General features: G+C 41.1%; 2 protein-coding genes across 4 annotated transcripts; both read right to left on the reverse strand.

The window, feature by feature from the left end:
* Window positions 1-146: 146 nt before the first annotated feature.
* LOC115674885 (probable vacuolar amino acid transporter YPQ1) lies at window positions 147-24,347 on the reverse strand. 3 transcript variants are annotated; one of them, XM_030597406.2, is made up of 15 exons: window positions 24,208-24,347; window positions 23,458-23,723; window positions 22,727-22,769; window positions 22,440-22,466; window positions 22,234-22,326; window positions 21,375-21,571; window positions 20,435-20,606; window positions 20,235-20,354; window positions 19,693-19,800; window positions 19,345-19,365; window positions 18,954-19,012; window positions 18,765-18,855; window positions 18,542-18,649; window positions 18,285-18,307; window positions 147-450 (listed from the first exon to the last, which is right to left on the reverse strand). In XM_030597406.2, exons 2-13 carry the CDS (start codon window positions 23,691-23,693, stop codon window positions 18,563-18,565), a joined length of 1,254 nt encoding a protein of 417 aa, XP_030453266.2. In that variant the 5' UTR covers window positions 23,694-23,723; window positions 24,208-24,347; the 3' UTR covers window positions 147-450; window positions 18,285-18,307; window positions 18,542-18,562. The 3 variants fall into 3 exon arrangements, 2 of the variants coding, with proteins under 2 accessions (XP_030453266.2, XP_030453265.2); XM_030597405.2 differs by lacking the exon at window positions 147-450 and having other exon boundaries at window positions 18,036-18,307; XR_008818917.1 differs by lacking the exons at window positions 147-450; window positions 18,285-18,307; window positions 18,542-18,649; window positions 18,765-18,855 and having other exon boundaries at window positions 18,976-19,012; window positions 19,345-19,408.
* Window positions 368-11,683, reverse strand: LOC115674798 (probable vacuolar amino acid transporter YPQ1). Its single transcript, XM_056321450.1, has 14 exons — window positions 11,547-11,683; window positions 5,616-5,881; window positions 4,894-4,936; window positions 4,608-4,634; window positions 4,400-4,492; window positions 3,528-3,724; window positions 2,594-2,765; window positions 2,389-2,508; window positions 1,835-1,954; window positions 1,520-1,540; window positions 1,117-1,175; window positions 928-1,018; window positions 705-812; window positions 368-474 (listed from the first exon to the last, which is right to left on the reverse strand). The coding sequence occupies exons 2-13, from the start codon at window positions 5,849-5,851 to the stop codon at window positions 726-728; spliced, it is 1,266 nt and encodes a 421-aa protein (XP_056177425.1). The 5' UTR covers window positions 5,852-5,881; window positions 11,547-11,683; the 3' UTR covers window positions 368-474; window positions 705-725.
* Window positions 24,348-25,468: the final 1,121 nt, after the last annotated feature.

Raw genomic sequence — 25,468 nt, forward strand, 5'->3', positions numbered from 1 at the left:
TATGTGTTGGGACACAAGTCCAGCTCCATGCCAATTGGATTTACTCTAAATGGATGGACCATTGAGAATTTCGGTATATGATCAGCACTAACCAAACAATGTCGCAAATAGGATTTGTCAAAACAATCAATTAGTAGCTTGAATTTCCCCTTGACAACGCAGGATCATGTTTATGATTTTTACGTTTCACCAGCATATACCATCAGAGGGCTAAAGAATAAGCAGAGTGAAGCACTGGGACAGAACCGTGATTTAGTTATATAAGAAAACCAAAGTCCCAGATTGAGAGGACAAATGCTTGAGGGACCGAAGAAAAGCAATTCTTTTCCAAAAAGAAACAAATATCCACACCTTGAAACTTTATGTTCCATGCCAACAGAGTCAGTTCTACTTTCCCATGATCAAAATCTGAATTTTATTCACCATCAGCTCCAGTAGAGCACATGAAACCTGCTTATGGAGCTAAAAAGATTCCTGTAACAACATGATCAGAAAAATAACATTGACAGTTTAGCAGATTACATAAAAGAAGATGATAGTAGTTCTTATGGAACGATTTTATTGCCATAACATGCTTTTCTGCACCTCACGATCCTTACAGGATGTTGCTTAATTAAGAAATTTATTGAACCTATAACTGAAACACGCATGCCCAAAATATATGTATGTGGAGTGTGTACAGAGAGAGAGAGAGAGAGAGAGACCTTGTAAAGTATTGTTCTCATCTATCTCAACACTGCACTACTATCTCCAGGGGTAATTTTGACATCTTGTTTCCTCCAGTAGTTGAAGTAGATGAACTGAATAAGTATCTGGACAAGATGTTAAGGATCCTTGTTGGACAAAGATCATCTTGAGCAACATCATTTACTGAACAGGTCTGTAAGTTCGATGTTGATACATTTGTAACTGGATTGACAAGGATACAAAAATGTCCAGAAGGGTACAACCACTTGATTCCACCAGCCAAGGTAAATTTGGCCTGATTTTTGACCAATCTAAGCTGCTGACTAGTATACTGAAACACACAGACGAATCCCACATCAGCAAATGAGAGCGAAATGATGAGAAGAGGAATAGAGATACATAACATGCTGAGAAGATGGTCTTTATTACCTTGCTACATAGGTAATATTTCCAATCAAAGCAAAAAGAAACATCAGTGGATTGAGTCCCTACAATCAGAAAGAACTTTCAGCAAGCATTGTTTAAATCAACACATAATTAGTATTCCTTTGAGATGCAGCTATCATAAGACAATGGAATTTTGACTGGAAGCACATTGTTTTCCTCCCCTAATGAGCATCTGGGAATCTCTTGGCTTTTGGGGGTTTTAGGATCTTGAATCCACAAATATGTACGTGCAAGAGATGGGCAAGAAAAAGGTAAATGCAAATGGTCAGTCCTCAACCGCAGTCAATCACAAATGACTCGGGACCCTATCAGACGAATTTAATGAGTTCTTGTGTTCAATGTCACAAAATGTTTGAGAAACTACCATATGAATCAAAGATCTCACCTCAACATTTCCCCTCCTGATCTGCAAAAAGTGCACAAACCACTGAACATTAGACTTACATCTCAACCTAGCATATCAATTAGAACAATTCTGATGATCAGCAAACGTGGCTTCTTCATTTTCATCATAATAAACCAAGTGCAAGACATAAAACTTTCTGCCATTTGTCTGCTGTGTAAAGACAGAATGCAGTATGATAGAGAAGAAGTATGCCTCACGCGGGCTTGGCGAGTGAATCCAACCATTATAGACAAATGGCCACGGTTACAAGAGTATAGAATTTCATAGATTTAATAACAGATAGTTATATCTCACGTTTAAGCAAATCTGAGGAATCCTTCCACCCACGTAGATCGCTGCCATTGCCCAACCGAGGAAAGTACCAACTCCACTATATCCAGCAAAACCATTTTCTTGAAACAACCCATCATTAACCTGATATCATTTACCAATCATAAATGTGAATTTGAAAAATACCTATGCAAGAAGAAATAGTCAGAGAAATCATTATTCTTTGGGCACTCCTTGTGCAAGGTTTATTTTGCTTTCCTTTTACATGGACATTCTCGATTGATCTAAGTGCTTCCTTTTTCATCCGAATGAGAGCTAAACTATCTTGACTGGTAAAGCAAAAACAAAATCCACCAAATGACCCAGCAATAAGTGAAGCAACACAGAGAGGAACCACGTCAAGCCATGTGAATGGAGATCTGACATTGTCAATGGAACAAACTGTCACTATGAATAGGCTCTCGACAGCTAATCATGGATTAGGCTTTCCACCCATCAATTGTGGATACAGCAGTGGACCTTAGATTTTGTGGTGCCCTACAGGTCTATTGGATAAATCATCTGAAAGTTAAAATCACCTGCAAAAGCTTTCTTCCAAATTGCATGACAAGTCCACTGTGTTTCTTGGAAACAGAACTGGCTGTGTCTTTTACTGGCTTGGGGAGATTGAAAGTGCCAAAAAATGTAACTGCAGAGACCTGGAAGAAAATAAGTCAATAAATGGCTTTTAACTGCTGATGTACATCACATCAGTATAATACCATAGCTCTAGGAAGAGTATACCAGGCATAGCATGTTTTTGGTCTTCGGTGATGGTGCAGATTTTTCTGACGAATCTCCAGCAAGCAATGGCTCTTCAAACGTACCTCGATTGTCAGCATTGTTGGGACTCATCCTTTGTGGAAAATAAGATCCTGCTGTTGAAGTATGGCTACTTGACAAAGATCTCACTGATCTGAAACATACGACTATTATCTGTCATAGTTGCATAAGACAACCCTTATTGCCTTGAGGCAATTTCATTCGCTGTTGGAAATTGTGCTTTCTCTTGCACCAGAGAACATTGCCGCTATAGCATAAACCATCATTATTTATTCTCATATTACAAAAAGACTAGCAACTTTCAAGCGGAATAGATGAAAAATCTTCAGCCAGAGCGGCAATCTAGAGTTGCAAAATTATTATCATCAACTTTTAAAGAATCTTAATGCAGAAGAGCACTATTCTCCAATGATGGAAGACATAATGCCACAACAATAACAGAGAATGATCTCTAATCTTCTAGCATACGTCCTTTTTCTATAGGATAAAAGTGTGAGAATGTCTAATGATCAAAGCCAGAGATTAATTATTAATTACAGAACTACTCCACAACAGCACATTAGTATATCTTTTGATTTTAGAAAAATGCACTATACCCTATCATACACCAAGAGTATTAGTGATAGCCAAAATGAAAGTTGAATGATTGTGCCAGCCATAGCTCTTGAAGTAAACATTTTCTGAGCTTAGTTAAGTCACCGATATCCCTATTTCTTGCAGCCAACTGTCTGATCAGCTCATTTCCATCATTCTTTTCATTTTATCCTCATGTGCTCTCAATGTGAACGAGTCTTACATTATATGCAGCTAATCCAATAAACTCCAAATCAAACAAATAGTGGATGCTCGATAAACAAGCCAGGCAGAAATTCAGATGATAGAGAAATTTAATTACACATAATATAATCCTTTCCCAGGGGAAGCATTTGTTGGAAGTGGTGGAAGAGGAATTGGTGAGCTCAAAACACTTTGTATATCAATGGCATCAGACCCATTTTGTGATCTCTCAGAGCTGTTGTCTTGTTTCACACTGACTTTGTGAATGCTTTGTCTATCATTTCCCGCCGACTCAATCTGATTAGGCTTGGGACCCTAAATTGTACACCAAAGGCAATAGAAGACTGAGCGCGTGCAAAAAGAAGAGAAAAATCATAACTTCTGGCAGTAATTCCACGGCAAACCATCTGTGAGTGTCACTAGAAATATAAGGATTGCCAAATGGGAACCTTCAATATACTAGAACATTTAGGGCAAGGAATGAGCTGTGATAAATTGATAATCTTCTTACCCTAGTACCTGCTATGATATTAAGATGAGCAGAACAATTGTAGATCAAGAAAAATATATTGGCCATTGATTCTCATTCAAATCCGCATGCATCATCCAGTTCTGAGAAAACAAAGTAAATAAAAATGGATGGACCTAGAAAACTTAGGACAGCAGATAATGCTTAAAGGTCTGAATTTGGTTTTAGAAAGGAGGTAAATACATTAGAAATGGATAGAGAAAGATAATAATATGCGAACAAAATTTAAATAATTATAAAAATACAGATCATCAAAGAGCAAATCTGCCTCCCTGAAATCCATCTCAAAGATATCATTCAATAGATTATTGTTCAGTGGAAAAATTAACTAATTTCCAGGCAGGAAGAGTTGGTTCTGTGATTCCAGCAGAATATAGTTCCAATATGATCTTCGAAAGATATGTAGTATTCTGAAATTTTTGCAAAGAGTTAGCAAGTAAAAAGCATCTTCATGTTATTACCTTGCAGAATGGCCGCCTGTACTTCAACCGAGGGTAGATGTGACCATAGTATACCGTTTGTCCAGTGAATACAATTGTAGTGATAGTATACAGCTGCACATTGCACAACATGAATAAAATTATCTCACACATCTTCAGCGATATGGGAATTGAAAAATTGACAGAAAAGAACTGATCATGAACAACAGAATAGGCTTGAATCTCATACCATTGCCGTGTAGTATTGTGTAGGAAGCTGCAAAAGCAAGCAAAAATGTCATGTTGGTAAGCAAGCAAAGATGTCGTCTTGTTATTTATGACTTTGGACAAGAATAGTGATATTTAGGGGTTCAATAGTGTACACTACCACATTTCTACCAAAAAATAAATCCTTACATCACTTTGCTAGAAGTTATCACACAAACCACAGATTCTATGTACAGTATATCCTCGATGACTTTGTTTAAAAGCATTGTTGAGAAGAACAGATAAAACATAAGAAAATAAAAACTCACTGTGGCAGGTTCCAGCATGCAGCCAAAAAGGTTGAAAAAATCCCTGTAAAATAAGATGGTCAACACAGTATATTCATGCCTCAATGCACCAAGAATGTGGATATAGAATAAATCAAGATAGAATTTTCATGCCACTATGCACCAAAAAGCAAGTACTGGAATGAAGTTTCTTTAGCAAGTGTTATAACCGGTCGATGAAGGATTTTAAGCCGAAAAAACAGAGAACGCTGAATCGGCACATCCTTTGTTGAAGGATTTTAAGCCGAAAAAACAGAGAACACCGAATCGGCACATCCTTTGTTGAAACTTGCGTAAATTAAAACATGATTTGTTAAGAATGAATGCAGTCAGCTTATCAACTCGATGTTACGCTGCGAAGTGAATAGATGGATCGGGACATCTATCATTGCAAAATAATTTTCTCCCAAATTCATTGAAACAAAGTAGAAAAGCCCGAGTTGCAAGCTGTTGTTAGACCGTAGGGTTTTCTACATTCGCTACACCAGTCCTTTTTCAGGCAAGAGTAGAAAGATAAGAACCAAAAACATTGGAAGTAGCAGCAACATTTGGGCAGGTAATTGTCGAACTTACGGCAATGAGAAAGCAGGGCTGTTACCACCAAGAAACTATACTCCCCCAGCCAAAGCAGACACGTACACAATAAGAGCAAAGGTAAAGCTCAGAAAGAAGAATTACGAAGCTGCAAAGAGGCATTAGATTACCCGAGTACCCATGTCATCAGGAAAGCAATGGAAACACCCTCTGCGGATTTCTGCTTGTAATTAGTGACGATTTGAGGTATCTCAGCGACACCCCAACTGATCACACTAACCACACCCAAGGACAGAGATATTCCATCCCTCGCACTGCAGAGGCAATACTGCATGTGCTTCCTAGCCCACTGCGCGCAGTGCCGACCTGCAGGGCACAGAGGCATGTCGCTTCTGGATGGTCCCATTGCATCCAAATAAGATGTGATTTAACCAATCTGGGCACAATGAGAAGATTACATAATCAAGGGAATATAAAGAGTGAAAGATACGGAACCATTTTCACGTGCCGAGTATTAAGGGTGCATAAGATTTACTGAATAAAAGTTCATCTTTTTGTTAGTATTTGCGGAAGCGTGATTTGTTTTGTAAGTGAGTGAGTGATTTAGTGAGTACAAGTGTTGGTACTTGGACTTGAAGCAACAGTAGAACAAAACTTTTGATAGTGGAAGACAAGTAGGAAATAAAGAAGACAAAAAGTATTGTATTATGAAGGCTTTGTACAAGGGACTTAGTTTTTTTCTTCTGATAGGTGTGTATTCTTCAAGTGGAGAGGGGTTGGCTATTTATAGCCCTCTTCCACCGCCACTAAGGAAAAATCTATAGCATGTTACATAGATATTTTTCTAGAATTTTCTACACATGTCTCATTAACCTTCTAGAAATATCAAAGATTTTTCTAGAAACTTTTCTAGAAATATCTTAGATATTTCTCACAACTTTCTAGATTATTCATTTAAATATCTATTCTCCAAAATCTTGAGCATACTAGAAAATTCTAGAAATTGGATCACTATTTCAACACTCCTCCTTGATCCAATTTCGAGAAACTCCAAGCATGCTTCTTAACATCTCGAACTTGACCAGCGGTAGTGCTTTAGTGAATATGTCCGCGACTTGATCTTCGGTCTTGCAATATTTGAGCTCGATCTCTCCATTATATTGCACTTCACGGATGAAGTGATATTTGATGTCTATGTGTTTGGTTCTTCCATGGAAGACAGGATTTTTGATATGGCGATCGCAAACTTGTTGTCGCAAAATATTGGAGTTGATTCCGTTTGTGCTTCTCCAATGTCTTCTAGAATTCTTCGAAGCCATATTGCTTGACTAGTAGTCGTAGCAGCCGCGATATATTCAGCTTCGCAGAGATTGTGCCACGAGTCTTGTTTTTTAGATGCCCAAGAGAATATTCCGGAGCCCAGGTGTGAATGCATAGCCAGTGGTGCTCCTCCTATCGTCAGCTGATCCCGCCGATCCACTGTCCTGTGTAGCCAACGAGCTTAGCAGTTGAACTTGGCCGATACCAAATGCCATAATCTGCTCGTTCCTCGTATGTATCTTAAAATTCTCTTGGCAGCTCCAAAGTGAATTTGACTTGGACTTGCATGAATCGTGATAGTAGACTTGTTGCGTATATGATGTCCGGTCGTGTAGCAGTGAGATATAATAGACTACCAATCGACTTCAGAGGGTGGCGTCGACTTTTTCTCGCTCCATTTTCCTTTAATAGTTTCTCGTTTGTCACGAGCGGTGTTGCAACTGTTTTGCAATTATTCATCTTGAATTTCTTAAGGAGGTTCTCGGCATATTTTTTCCGTGTGAGATAAAAACTCCTTCATTTTGGTTGATCTCGATACCGAGGAAGTAGCGCATCAAGCCCAAGTCCGTCATCTCGAATGTCTTCATCATTTCTTCTTTGAATTCTTGAATCATCTTTTCATTGTTCCCTCGTATATATTAGATCATCCACATACAAAGAGACAATGAGAGTGTCGGACTTACCTTGGGTCTTGATGTAGAGCGTTGGCTCACTCATGCTCCTCCGAATCCTTGCTTGGTAAAGTATTCGTCTATTCGCTATACCATGCTCGTGGTGCTTGTTTTAACCCATAGAGGGCCTTCTTGAGCTTGAGGACTTTTTCTTCTTGGCCTTTGATGGTAAAGCCTTGTGATTGTTCCACATATATTTCTTCTTGAAGATATCCATTAAGGAATGCAGACTTTACATCTAGTTGATAGATCTTCCATTCCTTTTGTGCTGCTAAGGCTATGAGTGCCCGAATAGTATCAAAGCGTGCAACAGGAGCGAAAGTTTAGTATAGTCAATACCTGGTTGTTGCAAGTATCCTTTCGCCACGAGCCTTGCCTTATGCTTTTGAATTGATCCATCTACATTGAGCTTTGTCTTGTAAACCCACTTGACACCAATGATTTCTTTGTCGTCGGGGCGATCGACGAGCCCCACGTTTCATTCTTCTCTATCATCTTGATTTCTTCCTCCATGGCCTTAATCCAAACTTCTTCTTTGGTAGCCTCTTCATAGTTCTCTGGTTCTAAAAGCGCAAAGTTGCATGTTTCATAAACTTTTCTAAGAGATTTTACCCTTAAAATAGGAGATTCTCAAGTAGATTCTTCTTGTGTTGCGCCGGGAGAGGATGGTGGTGTTACGTCTTGAGTGGTTGAATCGGCACTTCACCTTCATCTTGTGATGTTGAATCCTCTCGAGCAGGTTGTTTGTCCGGCAAGTTGACATACTTCTTCTCAATCTTTTCGTCCTCCCAATTCCGGGCGCCATTCTCGTCAAATTCGATGTCTCGACTGATCATGAGCTTCTTAGTTCTTAGGTTGTAGACCCGATAGCCTTTTGATTGGTCGTGTAGCCGAGGAAGATTCCTTTTTTCTGTCTTCTCATCTAGCTTGCTCCTCTTTTGAGCAGGAATGTGGACGTAACATATGCAGCCAAACACCTTGAGATGCTTCGCTGAAGGCTTCTGTCCACTCCATGCTTCAACCGGAGTTTTATTTTGGACTGCTTTAGTTGGACATCGTTTAAGATGTATACCGCCGTATAGACGTTCGCCCAAAACGTGTTGGGAAGGCCTTTCTCCTTTAGCATAGACCTTGCCATCTCCATGACGGTTCTATTCTTCCTTTCGCTACTCCATTTTGCTCCGGGCGTAGCACGGTTAGTTGATGATGAACTCCTTCATCTTCACAGAATTTATTGAACTCCCTTGAGTTGTATTCCGTGCCTCCGTCGCTCCTTAGAACTTTGATTCTGCGGCCACTTTGATTTTCGACGTGGTTCTTGAATTTTCTGAAAATAGAGAAGACCTCCGATCTTTCTCGAAGAAAGTAGACCCACGTCATTCTTGTGTAGTCAACGATGAATAGGATGAAATATTTATTTTGACTGGGTGTGAGGGTCCTCATTGGACACACACATCCGTATGCACTAGCTCCAATGGCTTCGAGCTCTCCACGCACCTCCGGATGGGAAGGATTGTCTTTGTTGTTTTCCAAGCGAATGTAGACAGCCTTCACAAACATCTGAAATTTCGAAATAGCTGGAAAATCTCTCATCATTTTTTTTTATGGAGAACTTTTAGCCCAGCAAAGTTGAAGTGGCCAAATCTTCGATGCCAAAGCCATGAATCATCAAGTTGAGCTTTCATGGCTACATCTCACGATATATTTCCATTGAATAGGAAAATTCCTATTCTCCATCTTAACAGAGGCAATGATATTTTTATATTTATCATAGATAATGCAGGCATCTTCTCTAAAGTATAGAGAATACCCACTTTGAATCATTTGGCCCACGCTCAATAAATTTTGAGCAAGACTGGGGACAAGATATACATTGAATATATTTTGGGCCTTTATTTGATTCAATGGCTATAGTGCCTTTTCCTTTTACTTCGACCAATGTGCCATTGCCCAATTTCACTTGGGATTTCACCGACGTATCAATATCGGTAAATATAGATTCATCCCCGTCATATGATTGCTACACCCACTATCAATGTACCACGTATCATTTTTCTTATCATTTGCCGCTTGGCCTGCGTAGAATGTGTTGTCTTCAGTTTCTTTTTCTTCAACATAGTTGGCTCGATTATTTGTTTTGAGCGACAATTCTTTTCTACATGGCCATATCTTTTATAAAGCGGCATTGTGGTTTATTTTTAAACCAGCAATCTTTCTCTAGATGATTAGTGTTCTTGCAAATTCCACAATGTGGGTATTTTTCCTTTGGATAGTTTCTCCTCCTTTTTTACTTTTCCATAAGCTCCTTCCACCATTTTTAGATTGATGAGACCGTATGTTTATTTTGGATGAAAGGCACTTTCAACCGAATCTTCATCTTGTGCCATCAATCTTTTCTCATGTGCTTCTAGAGAGCCAATTAATTCACTTGTGACAGGGTCGTTAAATCTTTAGTTGCTTCTATAGTTGTCACAATAGGATTATACTTTCTAGTAAGTGACACTAGTATTTTTCTACGACCCTTTGATCGCGATTTCATCTCCATAGGCTCTCATTTGATTAACTAGTTCTTTTAATTTCCCACGTATTCTTGAACGGTCTCATTTACTTTCATTTTAGAATTCTCAAATTCTCTTCTTAGAGTTTGAAGCCGAATAGTGCGTACCTTTTCGATCCTTGGAATTCATCTCGTAGTGTTTCCCATGCCTTCTTTTTGTCTTCGCTCCAATTATCCTCGGAAATCTGTTTCCGAGAGTGCTTGCTGAATAACACATAGTGCTCTTGCATCCTTTTGTAGTTGATCTTTTGGAACACTTGCACCTTCTTGTGGAGCCTCATAACCCTTTTCTACGATGTCCCATAAATCTTGGGCCATCAAGAAAGTAGTCATTTTAATGCTCCAATAGTCGTAATTATTCCCATCGAAAATAGGAATGGGAAATGAGGATGATGTAGAGTTGGCCATAGTTTAGTTGTTGGATAGTTGAATGGGTAGTTTTAGGAACGGGTGGTTCGGACAAACGCCCAATACCAACCAAAAACGTGGCTCGATACCACTCGTTAGAATTTGCGGAAGCGTGATTTGTTTTGTAAGTGAGTGAGTGATTTAGTGAGTACAAGTGTTGGTACTTGGACTTGAAGCAATAGTAGAACAAAACTTTTGATAGTGGAAGACAAGTAGGAAACAAAGAAGACAAAAAGTATTGTATTATGAAGGCTTTGTACAAGGGACTTAGTTTTTTCTTCTGATAGGTGTGTATTCTTCAAGTGGAGAGGGGTTGGCTATTTATAGCCCTCTTCCACCGCCACTAAGGAAAAATCTATAGCATGTTACATAGATATTTTTCTAGAATTTTCACTATTTCAACACTTTTATAGAACAGACGCCAAGCATGATTCTTGGTCGATACACAAGCTCCTGCAGCTGTAAAATCAAGAAAAAAGAAAAAAAGAAGGAAACCACATGTACCCATCCAACCCAAAATGGAAATCCAATCGCAACCCAGTCTGTCCCCATAATTATAGGCCCTCTCTCTCTCTCTCTTTCTCTGACTTTCCTAACTGGGCTGTTTCTCCACTTCCAAATTCTCGTCCTAAGGTCACACTGCGAAGTCGCAAGACGAAGGCCAACTTATCTTTTGATGGTGGTTGGTGAGTTTATGCTCTAATTTGTTCACCTCCGTTTTCTTTCTTTTCCTTCTCCTGCTCTTCTGATCAAGACTTTACATAGATCAGGAGACTTGCGATCATGTCGGCGAAGACATGTCACAGATCAGTTTGCAACCATCTGTTCCTTGCGGGTATGTTGTGCTTCTTCTTGGTTGATGGACATGCTCCGGCATGGGTGTTGCAATAGAGAAGGTAAACTTAAAAGAAAAAGGCGCACACAGAGCCAACGGCGCTGTATCTTTTTCTCAACACAAGCTCGGTCGCCGTGACAAAGCTGAACATCAGCGAGAGGCGATATCATCGACGTGTTTCCGCCGAAACAGTGCGTGATCGGCGATGAATGACACGCAACGGACTGCCCGGAGAGCGCGAACTCGGAAGCTAATCGAAAGAGAGAGAAGGAAGGAGAGGAGGTTAAACATATAGAAAGGAACGATCTACCTTAACTCAGCCATGGCGGACGACGGCGTCCATGGCAGGAACTCGTGGAGGGGCGGAGAGCCAGAGAGATAACAGAGAGAGCTGAGCGAGCGAGGTCGTCTGCTTCCTTACGTGAACAGCGCCATGCGTGGTCGTTGCGTGCGACTGCTGTCGGCTTTTACTGATGTCAAAATGTGCCGTAGACCCGCAAACCCTGTTTGTAACTAATGATTTCCCAAAAATGTAAAAGTAAATAAACGAAAAAAAAATTCGTGATTTACGAAAATATTTTAGATATAAATTGTTATCTATAATGATTACAATTTTCTTTAATACAAGCGACTGTTTTTGGGAAAAATATTATCCAAATCATTCACTTTTAGCGAAACGAACGACTCTTAATCCATATTCGATGGGCTGAGTCATTATATGTGTTTATTATATTCAATAAATGTTATAAATAGGTTTGGACCGGTAATGTCACGCCCCGTACCCCACGAAGCGCTAACATCCCTACCTTGGTCGATTATGGTGCAACGCTCCCAGGAAGCGTCGCCGACCCAACGCCCAACAGAGATCAAGCACAAGCGGAAGAAATAAACAAACCCTGACAATTATAAAATATGAGCCAAAGATAGCCAAGCAATAAATACGATCACAGCAGAAAATATGTACATCCTTACATTACTATAGAAAACCTTGTTACAATATTTGTTTATACCTGGCTCAAAAACCTGCAAACAGCCACACAAGCAAAAATGATCGGTGGCTAGGGTGAGTCGTCTAATCCTATCAGGGGGATTGCAGACAAAAAGAAACGATCCTCCCTATCAAGCTCTGGCTTCTCTCTACGGCTCCCAATCCAGGTCTGAGGATTCGGTGTGATCATCTGACGACTCCTCAGAGGCCTCCTCACTAGACTCTGACTCCTCCCAGTCCATAGCCTATGCCGCGATCCTCTCATCCTCTGAATCGAGCTCTAACTCCGGATCTAGGTAAAGACCTAACTCGTCATCTTCATCAGCTCCTATCTCCACATCTGACCCTACCTCAGCTACCTCTCCGTGGTCTTCATCAGAATCCAGATCCATGTCCTCCAGCTCGTCTTCTTCCTCGGCAACTTGGTCTTGATCTTCAGCTATCACCTGTGGTTTTTGTGGCTCCCCATCCATAAGCTCATCAACGCCATCTACATCGTAAACATCCTGAGGATTGATCACCTCGCCATCCGCATATATGGGTTCCATCAATCCATTTTGACCAATTAGCGCATCAAAGGTCCTAAGGGGTTGCCCTAGGTTTCCGTCAGCATCTCTTAGGCACCAAGCCACATACTCCTGAGTCTGATGAAAATACTTTCCCACGTTTACAAACACCATGGATCGGTATCTTATATATGATTCCCCATTTGCTGCGGGGTAGGTACTAGTATACTGGTGTGGCGTATTTGTACAGGTATTCCAAAAAGCGGCGGTTTCGGCATCTTTACGGCTGGGGGTCTGAAAAGTTTCGGTTTACACAACCGTGAGACGAATCTCAATGAGTTCAACCCCTAAACCTAGGCTAGGCTAGCATGCAATCTCCTGACCGGAAACAAATATTTGAAATCATAATGCAACAACAATCAAATAATTCTGACCCTGCAGGTTAGGCAGTTCAATATATAATAATCACGGCATGTACGTGGCACACATTATCACACGTACGCCAATCACATGCTCATGCACCGAGTCTCACACACTCGCATGCCAGTCCATGCATGTTCATGCATGCAAATGTCGTCGACATGTCACGTGCATTTCCCGGCCCACTGGCCCACACCGGCAATCGCCCAATTTATTATTTATTACGACTCGAGTCAACAACATTCACGGCCCGGTGCGTCTAGCCTCGCTTCAAAGTGCATGAGGCGCAAAGAACCGATCCGGCCCCAGTGTCTCTAGCCTCTCTCAAAGTGCATGAGGCGCAACACTGATCTCCTTATGAACCAGAGTCTGCTTCAAAGTGCATGAGGATGGTCGTCTTCCGGACGTACCGGGCATCGTCCTGCTTCAAAGTGCATGAGGACGGTATCGACTTGAAGGTCACGACCCGAAGGCCCTTAGGTGATCACACAACCCATTATTATCTGAACCCCGCGTAACACGCATCAGGGTATTTTAGGTGATCACATGCTCATGACAGGCATGCAGTCTCACACAATTTCATCACAAGCCTCATTCTCGGCATTCATAATGCGTGCCATGAAATACAACATGAGCATCCACATAACATAGGCACAGGCACACGGTTCAATCAGAGTCATTCCACAGTGTCTAATTCACAATCCACGTGCTTACTTGGCCTATTAATACTATGCGGCCCAATTCCAAATACACAATTCAAGCCATCAATTGGCCAATCACACTCCGCACGATTCAGCCACACAAGCACGCAACATGGCATTTTACAATTAAACACAATTGATCACCATCAATCAACAGCCAATCATTCTGGCTAATCCCGGCCATTCAGCTAATAACTCTTGCTGTCCAATATAATCCGGTACATTCCTCGAAAATATGGACAGCCGCTATTTCCTCAATCCGAGCCCAATAATTATCTATAATAATCCCACTAAATTCCTCGGATTTTATTTCCACCAATCAGTCCTCAATCCAGTCCGAATTATACATCGATAATACCTAAACCAGTCCAGAAAAACGCACTATTAGTCCTAATCCGGGTTTAGGAATTTTACTCACTTAAGCCAAGGTCACGACGATGGGGAACGGCAGCCGATCACTGGTGAACAGTGAAACCGGCGGCGGAATTCCCGGCGACGGTGTACGTACGGCGTGAACAATGACCGTACGGACGCGATGAACAGTACCGACCGTACGGACACTGTACGGGGGGGACAGGTACAGTCGGCGTCGTATGGCGTGGCTGGACGGCTGGGTGGTGACAGAACGGCGATCCGAGCTCCGGCGCGGCGGCGGCGGTGCTAACCCGGGAGAGAAAAAGAGAGGGAAGAGAGAGAGAAAAAAGGGGTCGGACGGAGGCGAGGCTCAGGCTGGGGGCTGTGGTGGTCGACGGCGGAGCACGGCGGCCGGCGGCGGCGCTCCGGTGACCGGCGGCTTGCTCCGGCAAGGCCAAACAAGAGAGAAAATGAGAGAGAAAAAGGGAAGGAGGGGCTGTTCTGGGGTGGTTCAGCCGAATGAGAGGGAGAGGAGAGAGAAACTGATCTGATCTTGGTCAAAAATATCAGTCCAAAGCGCCACGTGTCGCCGATCCGGGCCGTTTGACCAAAATACCCCTAATCCGACGGCCGACGTTCGTTCTAGCCCAATAATTGATGGGCAAAATGGTCATTAGGTCCAATAATACAGCTGATAATCCATATTTAATTACCCCAAAAATTTTCCCAAAATTCGGAACTAAAAACGGCCCAAGGGCAAAACCGTCATTTTTCCGGTCCCGGGGCGAAGTTCCATTTTTCGCCCGTATCAACCCTCTATGTGCGTGGCCAACATAATATGGCGTCGGAATCGCGAAATTCATCGCGCAAGCCCTCGAAAATCGGCCGCAAAGTTTCGGGAATAAAATAATATTTTTTTTCCAATTTCTGTCGAAATTCCAATTTTTGGCCATAACGACTCCAGGTATGCGTGGCCACCCAAAAATGGTTTCGGCCTCGAAAAATAACCTCATTTGGCCTCGAAAAGCAACGCTGGCGTCCCGAGGGGCAAAATCGTAATTTTTCACCCCCGGACCGAAATTTCAATTTTTACTCGTACTAACTCCAAACGTGTATAGCCAGCGTGATATGACGTCAGATTCCCAAAAATAGTCTCTTAAGCCTTTGAAAATCGGCATCGAAATCCGGGCCAAATTCCGTGAACAAAACTCGCTAAACTTTCAATTTCAGGGTCTCTCACTAACGGGCGGCTGTTTAGAGGTCACGCGTATCGACCTAGGGTTATCCGAGTCATAACGGTCCGATCATTGAGAGAATGAGAAATTATCACTAGTCCCAGAGGTCACGATCGTTCGAATTAAGTTCAGGACTGGTTGGCCACGTGCACTCTCGGTCGTGCAGAATCACCTGCGATCCGATTGTACATCGTTGGCCTTGGCCAAACCAAATCCATCACCCTTTCCTACGATCGGCTCACGTTGGCCCAAAATATTCCCTCAGCGTCTCTCGTGATCGGTGTCCGTTTCACGATAGGGTTTCCGGTCCACGTACCATTTTCTAGTTAGCCATACCCTATTGGTTAGTATCCCGAGAGTGATCAGCTCCGGGCGAGACTTACTAAAATGAAATGCGAATTAATATCAGTTTTATTAATCCCGGAATTACATCGAAATTCGGGCTGTTACAGGTAAATGCCAAAAAAATGGTATTAAACGGGTTCATAGTTTACCAAACTCAACTCACCTTTGTGACTCTCTCTTCATCTTCTTTGAGCAAATAATGGATTCCTTGAATTGTTCAAAATTCAGAGAAGTCTTGGTGTGCCTGCAAGATGGGCTCGACTCCATGCATATAAAAAATATCAAGATGGCTGCCTTTTTTCCTCATTATTTTTTATTTTTATTAATCTTGTAAGTTTCTTCTGTTAGTTATTGAAGTATATCTTTCCTCGGTTGCATTTGGCATTATTAGTTTTATGTAATATTCTAATAGTAGTTCCCGTCAGTGCAATCCATGGTGAACATAAATTAGCATGAGTTTCTTAACTTTCGTAAGGCGCTCACTTGAGTACTATAACTTTTTTTTCGCTCTGTCACCACTATGAAAAATCGATCATTTAAGTGCCATTTTTAATTTGCTTTGCCGGAAAATCCAACGTGGACGCTAGGCATTCTATGTGGCACTGCTAGCTTCGACGTAGACAATTTTTGTAATTTTTTTCGCTTACTTATGTGTCACAAATTTGAAAAGTCAATCGCTTAAGTGCCACAAATTTAAAAAATCAATCACTTAAGTGTCATCGACAATTTGCCTTACCGAAAAATCCGCCGCCAACTCTCGCCATATCTGGGCCCTCGCCGGCCGCGGGTGCGGCGGCTTTGCTGCGAAGGTCCTTGCCCAAGAGGACAACGCCTTTGCGGCTAGCGCACAAACATAAAAAACCCAAAAAAAAAAAAACAAATCAACAACCAAAAATCAATTTAAAAAAATACAAAAAATTCACGTCGGATGATTTGCCGAAAGTGACAGATCGATTTTACTTCGATGCAACAATTAAGTAAGCACCGTATAAAAGTTATGGCACTCAAGTGAGCTCTGCACAAGAGTTAGGGCACTACGGCTGTTCCTATCCCCAAAAATAGTGCATCTTTCTTCTACGTGATGGAGTCGTGATGAAGTCGGGATGGGGGCTTTGCAAGCTGAGGAAGATGGACTTTATAGATGGTCCGTTTCTTAACTTGCTCGCATGAATTCACCTCCAACATTCAACTTAAGGGCCTAGGGTTCCGGGAGACCGACCCTTGCCGGTGGTGACTTGATTGGAGCCATTACGGCGAATGAACAGAGTTATATTAAATAGCGCAAGCATGTGAAAGGACCAGATTTAAAGGAAAAATTATGGCGGGTCAAATTGCACAAACAACATAAGTTTGAAGACTGCTTTAAGCCTTTAGTCCATATTGAGAGATCCTTCCAGTGTATATACCACGAGAGAATCCTACGTACAACAATCCACTTATGTTCCTAAGGGGATCATTCAAATTGCAGCATTCGTCTTCCACGCTCAAAATCTGAGTTCGAACCACCACACCTTCACGACTTGCGGCTACTATTGCTAAGAGCACGGACTTGTGTGTTGTAGTAGTTATTCGGTACGTGTAGGACGAAAGGACTGTTAATCTCAACCCATGCGTTTGAGTCGGGTGCTTAATGAACCCCAGTCCCTTAGACAGGATTGTTAAACTTTTAACTTTGTATCTCTCGTGTTTCCCGTGGAAGATTTCCTTAAGGATGTAAATAGAATGGACCAAATGAACAAATATTCATTTGAACTTTCTGCGGGTACCGAGGAACTGTGCATTGCAATGGATAGATCAGAGAGATCCTACCAGCTTCTAGCGGGCTATGGTGCCGGGCAGAATCTGTATCGTTTAGAACTCAACCATGACGCGAAGACACATATTTTGTTCTGTCTGGAGAGAGACTACATGAAGGATGTGTCGCCACCTAGGGTTCAGCTTCCGACGCTAAATGGGACCGGAGGAACATCTTCTCAATTTCAGGCGAGTTCTCATGACATTGAGGGAGGATAAGGAGACAAAACAAAGAGTTGACAGTTGAAGAGGGCTCCGAACCGGCAAAAAGAGTTGGGCACAACTCTAACCTTTTGTGTACATCATTAGGTACTGATAAATGCACGCCAATTAGGTTGGTCTGATCTATATCACTGAGGTCATTACAACTTATTACACGTGAAAAGGCATTTCTTCTGGGTCCTTCAATCCTGTCATTGAAATGGGAAAGGGAATAAGGGCTCCATAAGGCCTATGGGTCTGTGAAGCACTGGGACAGAACCATGATTTAGTTATATTAGGAAAGCAAATTCGCAGATTGAGAGGACAAATGCTTGAGGGAATGAAGAAAAGCATTTCTGTTCCAAAAAGAAATGAATATCCACACGCCTTGAAACTTTATGTTGCATGCCTACAGAGTTCGTTTCCCTTTCCCAAGATCAAAGAGGAGGATCTGAATTTTATTCACCGTCAGCTCCGGGTCAGCTCCGGTAAAGCACTTGAAACCGGCTTATGGATCTCATAAATTCCTGCAACAGCATGATCAGAGAAAAAACATTGGCATTCTAGCAGATTACATCGAAGCAGATGATATTAGTTCCTGTGGAACCATATTATTGCAGCCATAATATGCTTGAAATTTCTGCACCTCAAAGTTCTTATGATGTCGTTTGGTTAAGATATAAACTGAACATATAATCAAAACACTAATGCCCAAAATATATGCATGTGGAGTGTGTGTAAAGAGAGAGAGAGAAAGAGACCATGTAAAGCACTGTCATCATCTATCTCAACACTGCACCACTGTCTCCACGGGTAATTTTGCCATCTTGTTTCCTCCAGTAGGTGAAGTAGAAGAACTGAATAAGTATCTGGACAAGATGTTAAGGATCCTTGTTGGGCAAAGATCATCTTGAGCAACATCTGTTACTCAACAGGTCTGTAAGTTCAATTTTGATTCATTTGTAACTGGATCCACAAGGATACGAGAATGTCCAGAAGGACACAACCGGTTGCATCCACCAGCCATGGTAAATTTGGCCTGATTTTAGACCAGTCTAAGCTGCTGACTAGTATACTAAAACACAGACAAATCCCATATCAGCAAATGAGAGAGCAATTATAAGAGAAGGAATAGAGATGCATAACATGTTTAATAAGACAGGTTTTATTTACCTCGCTACATAGGTAATATTTCCAATCAAAGCAAAAAGGAACATCAATGGATTAAGTCCCTACAATCAGAAAAAACTTTCAGAAGTATTAGTTAAATTAACACATATTCAGTGTTCCTTGAGATGCAGCTATCATTAGACAATGGATTGACTGAAAGCACATTCCTCCCCAAATGAGCATCTATGAATCTCCCGGTTTGGGGGTTAGGATCTTGAATCCACAAATATTTATGGGCAAGAGACGGAGGCAAGAAACAGGAAAACGTAAATGGTCAGTCCTCAACCTCAGTTAATCTCAAATGATTTGGGACCCTATCAGATGAATAACATGCGTTCTTGCATTAAATGTCGCAAAAAGTTTGACAAACTACCAGATGAATCAAAGATCTCACCTCAACATTTCCCCTCCTGATCTGCAAAAAGTGCACAAACCACCGATTAGACTTACTTTTCAACCTAGCATACAAGTAGAACAATTGTGATGACAAGCTAATGCTGATGAAATCATAATAGATTTCAATAAATCAAGTGCAAGACAGAAAACTTTCTGCCATTTGTCTGCTGTTGAATGTGGAAGGATAGAGAAGAATTATGCAATCATGTGGGCTTGTGCATAATGTGGGCTTCGCAAGCAAATCCAACCATTTTAGACCAAAGGATTAAAAGAGTACAAATGCTCTTTCCCAGGCTTACGAAAGTATAGAATTTCATACATTTAAAAACAGATAAGTAAACCTCACATTTAAGCAAATCTGAGGAAGCCTTCCACCCATGTAAATAGCTGCCATTGCCCAACCAAGGAAACTTCCAACTCCACTATTGCCAGCAAAACCATTTCCATCATTAACCTGATTCATTTACCAATCATACATGCAAATATAAAAATCCCTATGCAAGAAGAAATAGTCAGAGACAAATCATTCTACTATAAGCGCTCCTTGTGCAAGGTTTATTTTGCCTTCCTTTTACATGGACATTCTCAATTGATCTAAGTGCTTCCTTTTTCATCATCATGAGAGCTGAACTATTTTGACTGGTATAGCAAAAAAAGAATCCATCAAATGACCCAAGAATAAGTAAAGCAACACGGCGAGGAACTACGTCAAGCCGTGTGAATGGAGATCTGACATTGTCAATGGAACAAACTGTCACTATAAATAGGCTCTTGATAGCAAATCATGGATTAGGCTTTCCACTCATCAAATGTGGATGCAGCAGTGGACCTTAGATCTTAGAGTGCCCTACAGGTCTATTGGATAAATCATCTGAAATTTTAAATCACCTGCAAAAGCTTTCTTCCAACTTGCATGACACGTCCACTGTGTTTCTTGGAGACAGAACTTACTCTGTCTTTTACTGGCTTGGGGAGATTGAAAGTGCCAAAAAATGTAACTGCAGAGACCTGAAGTTAAATAAGTCAATAAATGGCTTTCAACAGATGGTGAACATCATCATAATACCAAAGCTGTAGGAAAAGTATACCAGGCAGAGCATGTTTTTGGTCTTTGGTGATGGTGCAGATTGTTCTGACAAATCTCCAGCAAGCAATGGCTCTTCAATTGTACCTCGATTGTCAGCATTGTTGGGACTCATCCTTAGCGGAAAATAAGATCCTGCTATTGGAGTATGGCTACTTGACAAAGATCTTGCTGATCTGAAATAAACGATTATTATCTGTCGTAGTTGCATAAGACAACCCTCATTGCCTTGAGGCTATTTCATTCACTATTAAAAATTGTGCTTTCTCTTGCACTAGAGAACATTAATAGCCTCTATAGCATAAATCATCGTTATTTAGTCTAATATTACAAAAAGACTAGCAACTTTCAAGCGGAATAGATGAAGAATCTTCAGCCAGAGCGGCAATCTAGAGTAGCAAAATTATTATAATCAGGTTTAAAAGAATTGAAATACAGAAGAGCACTGTTCTTTAATGATGGAAGACATAATCCCAAAACAAGGACAGAGCATGAGGTCTAATCTTTTAGCATACGTCCCTTTTCTACAGGATAAAAGTGAGAATGTCTAATGATCAAAGCCAAGATAGATTATGATTCCCAGAACCACTCCACAACAGCACATTGGTTTATCTTTGACCTTTTAGAAAAGTGCATGATACTCTATCATAAACCATGAGAGTATTAGTGGCAGCCAAAATGAAAGTCGAATGATTGTGCCAGCCATAGCTCTTGAAGAAAACATTTTCTGAGCTTAGCTAAGCCACCAATATCCCTAATTCTTGCAGCCAACTGTCTGGATAGGTGATTTTCATCATTCTTTTCATTTTATCCTCATGTGCTCTCCATGTGAATGAACCAATAAACTTCTATAAATCTTCAAATCGAACAAATACTGGATACTAGATAAAAAGTCAGGCAGAAATTCAGATGACAGAGAAATTTGGAGAGAGAAATTTAATTACACGTAATATAATCCTTTCCCAGGGGAAGCATTTGTTGGAAGTGCTGGAAGAGGAATTGGTGAGCTCAAAACACTTTGTCTATCAATGGTGTCAGACCCATTTTGCGATCTCTCAGAGCTGTTGGCTTCTTTCACACCGACTTTGCGAATGCTTTGTCTATCATCCCCCGTGGACTCAATCTGATTAGGCTTGGGACCCTAAAGTGTACACCAGAGGCAATAGAAGATTGAGTGTGTGCAAAAAAGAAGAAAAAAAATGAAAACATCTGGCAGTAATTCCACGGCAACCTATCTGTGACTGTCACTAGAAAAATAACGCATTGTCAAATGGGAACCTTTAATATACTAGAACATTTGGGCAAGAAAAGAGCTGTGATAAATTGATAATCTTCTTTCCCTAGTACCTGCTATGAAATTAAGATGAGCAGAACGATTGTAGGTAAAAAAAAAATATAATGGCCATTGATTCTCTTTAAAATCCGCATGCATCATCCAGTTCTGAGAAAACAAAGTAATTTAAATAGATGGACCTAGAAAAACTTGGAACGGCAGATCATGCTTGAAGTCTAAATGTTAGTTTTAGAAAGGAGGTTAATAAATTAGAAATGGATAAAGAAAGATAATGATATGCGAACAAAATTTAGGTTATGATAAAAATACAGACCATGGGAGAGTAAATTTGATTCCCTAATCTCCATCTCAAAGATTGTTCTGTGGATGAAATTAACTAATTTCCAGGCTGGAAGACTTCGTTCTGTAATTCCAGCAGCATATGTAGTTCTAATATTATCTTCGAAAGATGAGTAGCATTCTGAGATTTTTGCAAAGAGTTAGCAAGAAAAGCATTTTTGTGTTGTCACCTTGCAGAATGACCGCCTGTACTTCAACCAAGGGTAGATGTGACCATAGTATACCGTCTGTCCAGTGAGTACCACTGTAGTCACAGTATACAACTGCATTGCGCAATATGAATAAAATTATCTCACACATCTTCAGCAATATGGGAATCGAAAAATTGACAGAAAAGAACTGATCGTGAACAACAGAATAGGCTTGAATCTCATACCACTGCCATGTAGTATTGTGTAGGAAGCTGCAAAAGCAAGCAAAAATGTCATGTTGGTAAGCAAGCAAAGATGTCATTTTGTTATTTATGCCTTTGGACAAGAATAGTGATATTTAGGGGTTCAATAGTGTACACTACCACATATCTACCAAAAAAAAATCCTTACATATCACTTTGCTAGACGTTATCACACAAACCACATATTCTACGTACATTACATCCTTGATGACTTTGGTTAAAAGCATTTTTGAGAGGAACATATAAAACATATGAAAATAAAAACTCACCGTGGCAGGTTCTAGCATGCAGCCAAAAAGGTTGAAAAAATCCCTGTATAATAAGATGGTCAACACAGTATATTCATGCCTCAATGCACCAAAAATTTGGATATAGAATAAATCAAAATAGAATTTTCATGCCACTATGCACCAAAAAGCAAGCACTGCAATGAAGTTTCTTTAACAAGGGTTATAATCCATCAATGAAGAATTTTTAAGCCAAAAAAACAGAGAATACCGAATTGGCACATCCTTTGTTGAAAACTTGCGTAGATTAAAACGTGATTTGTTAAGAATGAAGGCAGTCAGCTTATCAACTCGATGTTAATACTTACGCTGAGAGTTGATTAGATGGATTGAGACATCTACTATCGCAACAATCTTAAAGGATATTTTACAATCTCATGGCCTATTTAATAACAGGTCAAAATATTTTTCTCCCAAATTCATTAAAACAAAGTGGAACAGCCCCAGTTGGAAGCTGCTGTTAGACCGTAGGGATTTTTGACATTTGCTACACCAGTCCTTTTTCAGGCAAGAGTAGAAAGATAAGAGCCAAAAACATTTGAAGCATGCAGCAACGTTTGTGCACATAATTGTCGAACTTAAAGCAATGAGAAAGCAGGGCTGTTACCACCAAGAAACTATACTCCCCCAGCCAAAGCAGACACGTACACAATACGAGCAAACATAAAGCACAGAAATTAGAATTATGAAGCCGCAAAGAGGCATTAGATTACCCGAGTACCCATGTTATCAGGAAAGCAATGGAAAGACCCTCTGCGGATTTCTGCTTGTAATTGGTGACGATTTGAGGTATCTCAGCGACACTCCAGCTGATCACACTAACCACACCCAAGGACAGAGATATTCCATCCTTCGCGCTGCAGAGGCAATACTGCATGTGCTTCCTAGCCCATTGCGCGCAATGCCGACTTGCAGGGCACAGAGGCATGTCGTTTCTGAATGGTCCCATTGCATCCAAATAACATGTGATTTAATGAATCTGGAACAACGACAAGACATCATAATCAAGGAAAAATCAAGAGTAAAGGACACGGATCCACATTAATGTGCTAAGTATTACTTTATAAGAATGCATGAGATTTTCTATAAAAAGACATCTTCGAATGTAACGCCAACCGTGATTCTTGGTCGATGGACATGCTCCTGCAGCTGTAGAATTACGAGAAAGAAGGAAACCATTTACCCCTACAACCGAAAATGGAAATCGTATCGCAACCCAGTCTGTCTGTCCCCATAACTATTACTGCAATAGAAACACCATCGCCCTCCCTCCCTCCTTCTCTCTCTCTCTCTCTCTCTCTCTCTCTCTCTCTCTCTCTCTCTCTGGCTTTCCTGACTAGGCTGTTTCTCCACAATCGGTGGCGGGTGATACTCTACGGAACGCCGCTGAGAACGCGAACCTGTGAGCTGATCGAAAGAGAAAAAGGGCGGAGAGAAGCTAAACGTAGAGAGGCAGCATCTACCTTCACTCAACTACGGCGAATGACGGCGGCCATTGCAGGAACTCGAGGTAGCGGCGGAGCACGTAGATACAAGGAGCGAAGTGCGTTCGTGGCGAGCCGAGAGAGAGAGAGAGAGAGAGAGAGAGAGAGAGAGAGAGAGCTGGCTGAGTGAGCGAGGTAGTCTCTTCCTCTTCCTCACGGGAACAGCGTCATGTCAGGTCGTTACATGTGGCCGCTTCGTCTTCGCTTAAAAAAAATAGTCACGTGCACCTGCACTGCACACATGCATGCGTCACGGACCGGAGTGATGCAGTCCCCCATACTAACTTACCCTTATGGATGGAGCTTGGTAGTGTTAACGCAGAATGGATAATACAAAATTCGTACGCAGGGCATGGGGTGTTTATTCTAAGAATTCTAGTAAAAGATTATAACTAGTTTTGGAAGACGGGAATGGTTTTTTGTTCATAAACTAGGTGAGAGTTAATATCGCTTTTGTGATGAGGTTATGGTAGGTCGAAACACTGCACAAGTCACGGACTGGAGTGATGCAGGGATTCTCCCGTACTCACGTAGCTTTATGAGTGAAGCTTAGTGTGTCGGGGTGAAGAATGAGTCATGCAGAATGAACGATATAACTGGTTTGTAGGAGTGGCATCAAAGTGTTTGTTTTAGGAATTTTATTATAAAACGGTTATAACTCTAGGAATTCTGAAGACGGGATTAACCTTCCGCGCACAAACTGGTCGGGAGCTGATGCTACTTTCTTGATGAGGTCATGGCAAGCTGAAACTAATTGTTGTGCCGAAGTATTCCGTGTGTCTCGCTCGATGGATTGGATGCCCGAATAAAATTGGTTGTGGTACAATCCGATACGAGAACGTTATTCGTCGTACCGCTCTTAGAAACAACTATAAAATGAAGGCTGTTCTCAACTCGCTAGGTTCTGTACCGGCTACTTAGCGGCTTGGAATATGTTGGGCCATGACAGATGGTATTAGAGTAATGACATATGGTATTAGAGCAGGATCCCTTCAGTATGTGGGTTAATTCGAGAAAAACCTGTGTGGTCTACCCGGTCTTATGAGGGTGGAGAGTGAATCACCGGAGCAAAAGGGGATCAGACAAAGTGTGGCTTAACACATGAAGGAACTGAATTGCTCAATGAATAGGGATAACGTTCTCGAATCAATTGGTAAATCTCAAGATGGGTCTACTATTACATTTTCAACAAGGAAAGAGACCTCAATTGGTTAGCTGAGACCAAGAGAAGCTTAGTATG

Source organism: Syzygium oleosum, unplaced genomic scaffold (assembly GCF_021117445.2).
Source record: "Syzygium oleosum isolate NSW1041296 unplaced genomic scaffold, Sole_v2.1 Sole_v2.23, whole genome shotgun sequence".
NCBI lineage: Eukaryota > Viridiplantae > Streptophyta > Magnoliopsida > Myrtales > Myrtaceae > Syzygium > Syzygium oleosum.

What these genes read in the sequence shown, in the direction of transcription:
- LOC115674885 (XM_030597406.2), bottom strand. Translation starts at nt 23,693, where the DNA reads ATGGGACCATTCAGAAACGACATGCCTCTGTGCCCTGCAAGTCGGCAT. An exon ending in CACAATACTACATGGCAGTG is followed by an intron (nt 22,327 to 22,439) that starts GTATGAGATTCA and finishes TGCGCAATGCAG; the next exon opens with TTGTATACTGTGACTACAGT. An exon ending in ACAGGCGGTCATTCTGCAAG is followed by an intron (nt 21,572 to 22,233) that starts GTGACAACACAA and finishes TGTACACTTTAG; the next exon opens with GGTCCCAAGCCTAATCAGAT.
- LOC115674798 (XM_056321450.1), bottom strand. Translation starts at nt 5,851, where the DNA reads ATGGGACCATCCAGAAGCGACATGCCTCTGTGCCCTGCAGGTCGGCAC. An exon ending in GCATGCTGGAACCTGCCACA is followed by an intron (nt 4,635 to 4,893) that starts GTGAGTTTTTAT and finishes TTGCTTTTGCAG; the next exon opens with CTTCCTACACAATACTACAC. An exon ending in TTCCTCAGATTTGCTTAAAC is followed by an intron (nt 1,541 to 1,834) that starts GTGAGATATAAC and finishes CACTTTTTGCAG; the next exon opens with ATCAGGAGGGGAAATGTTGA.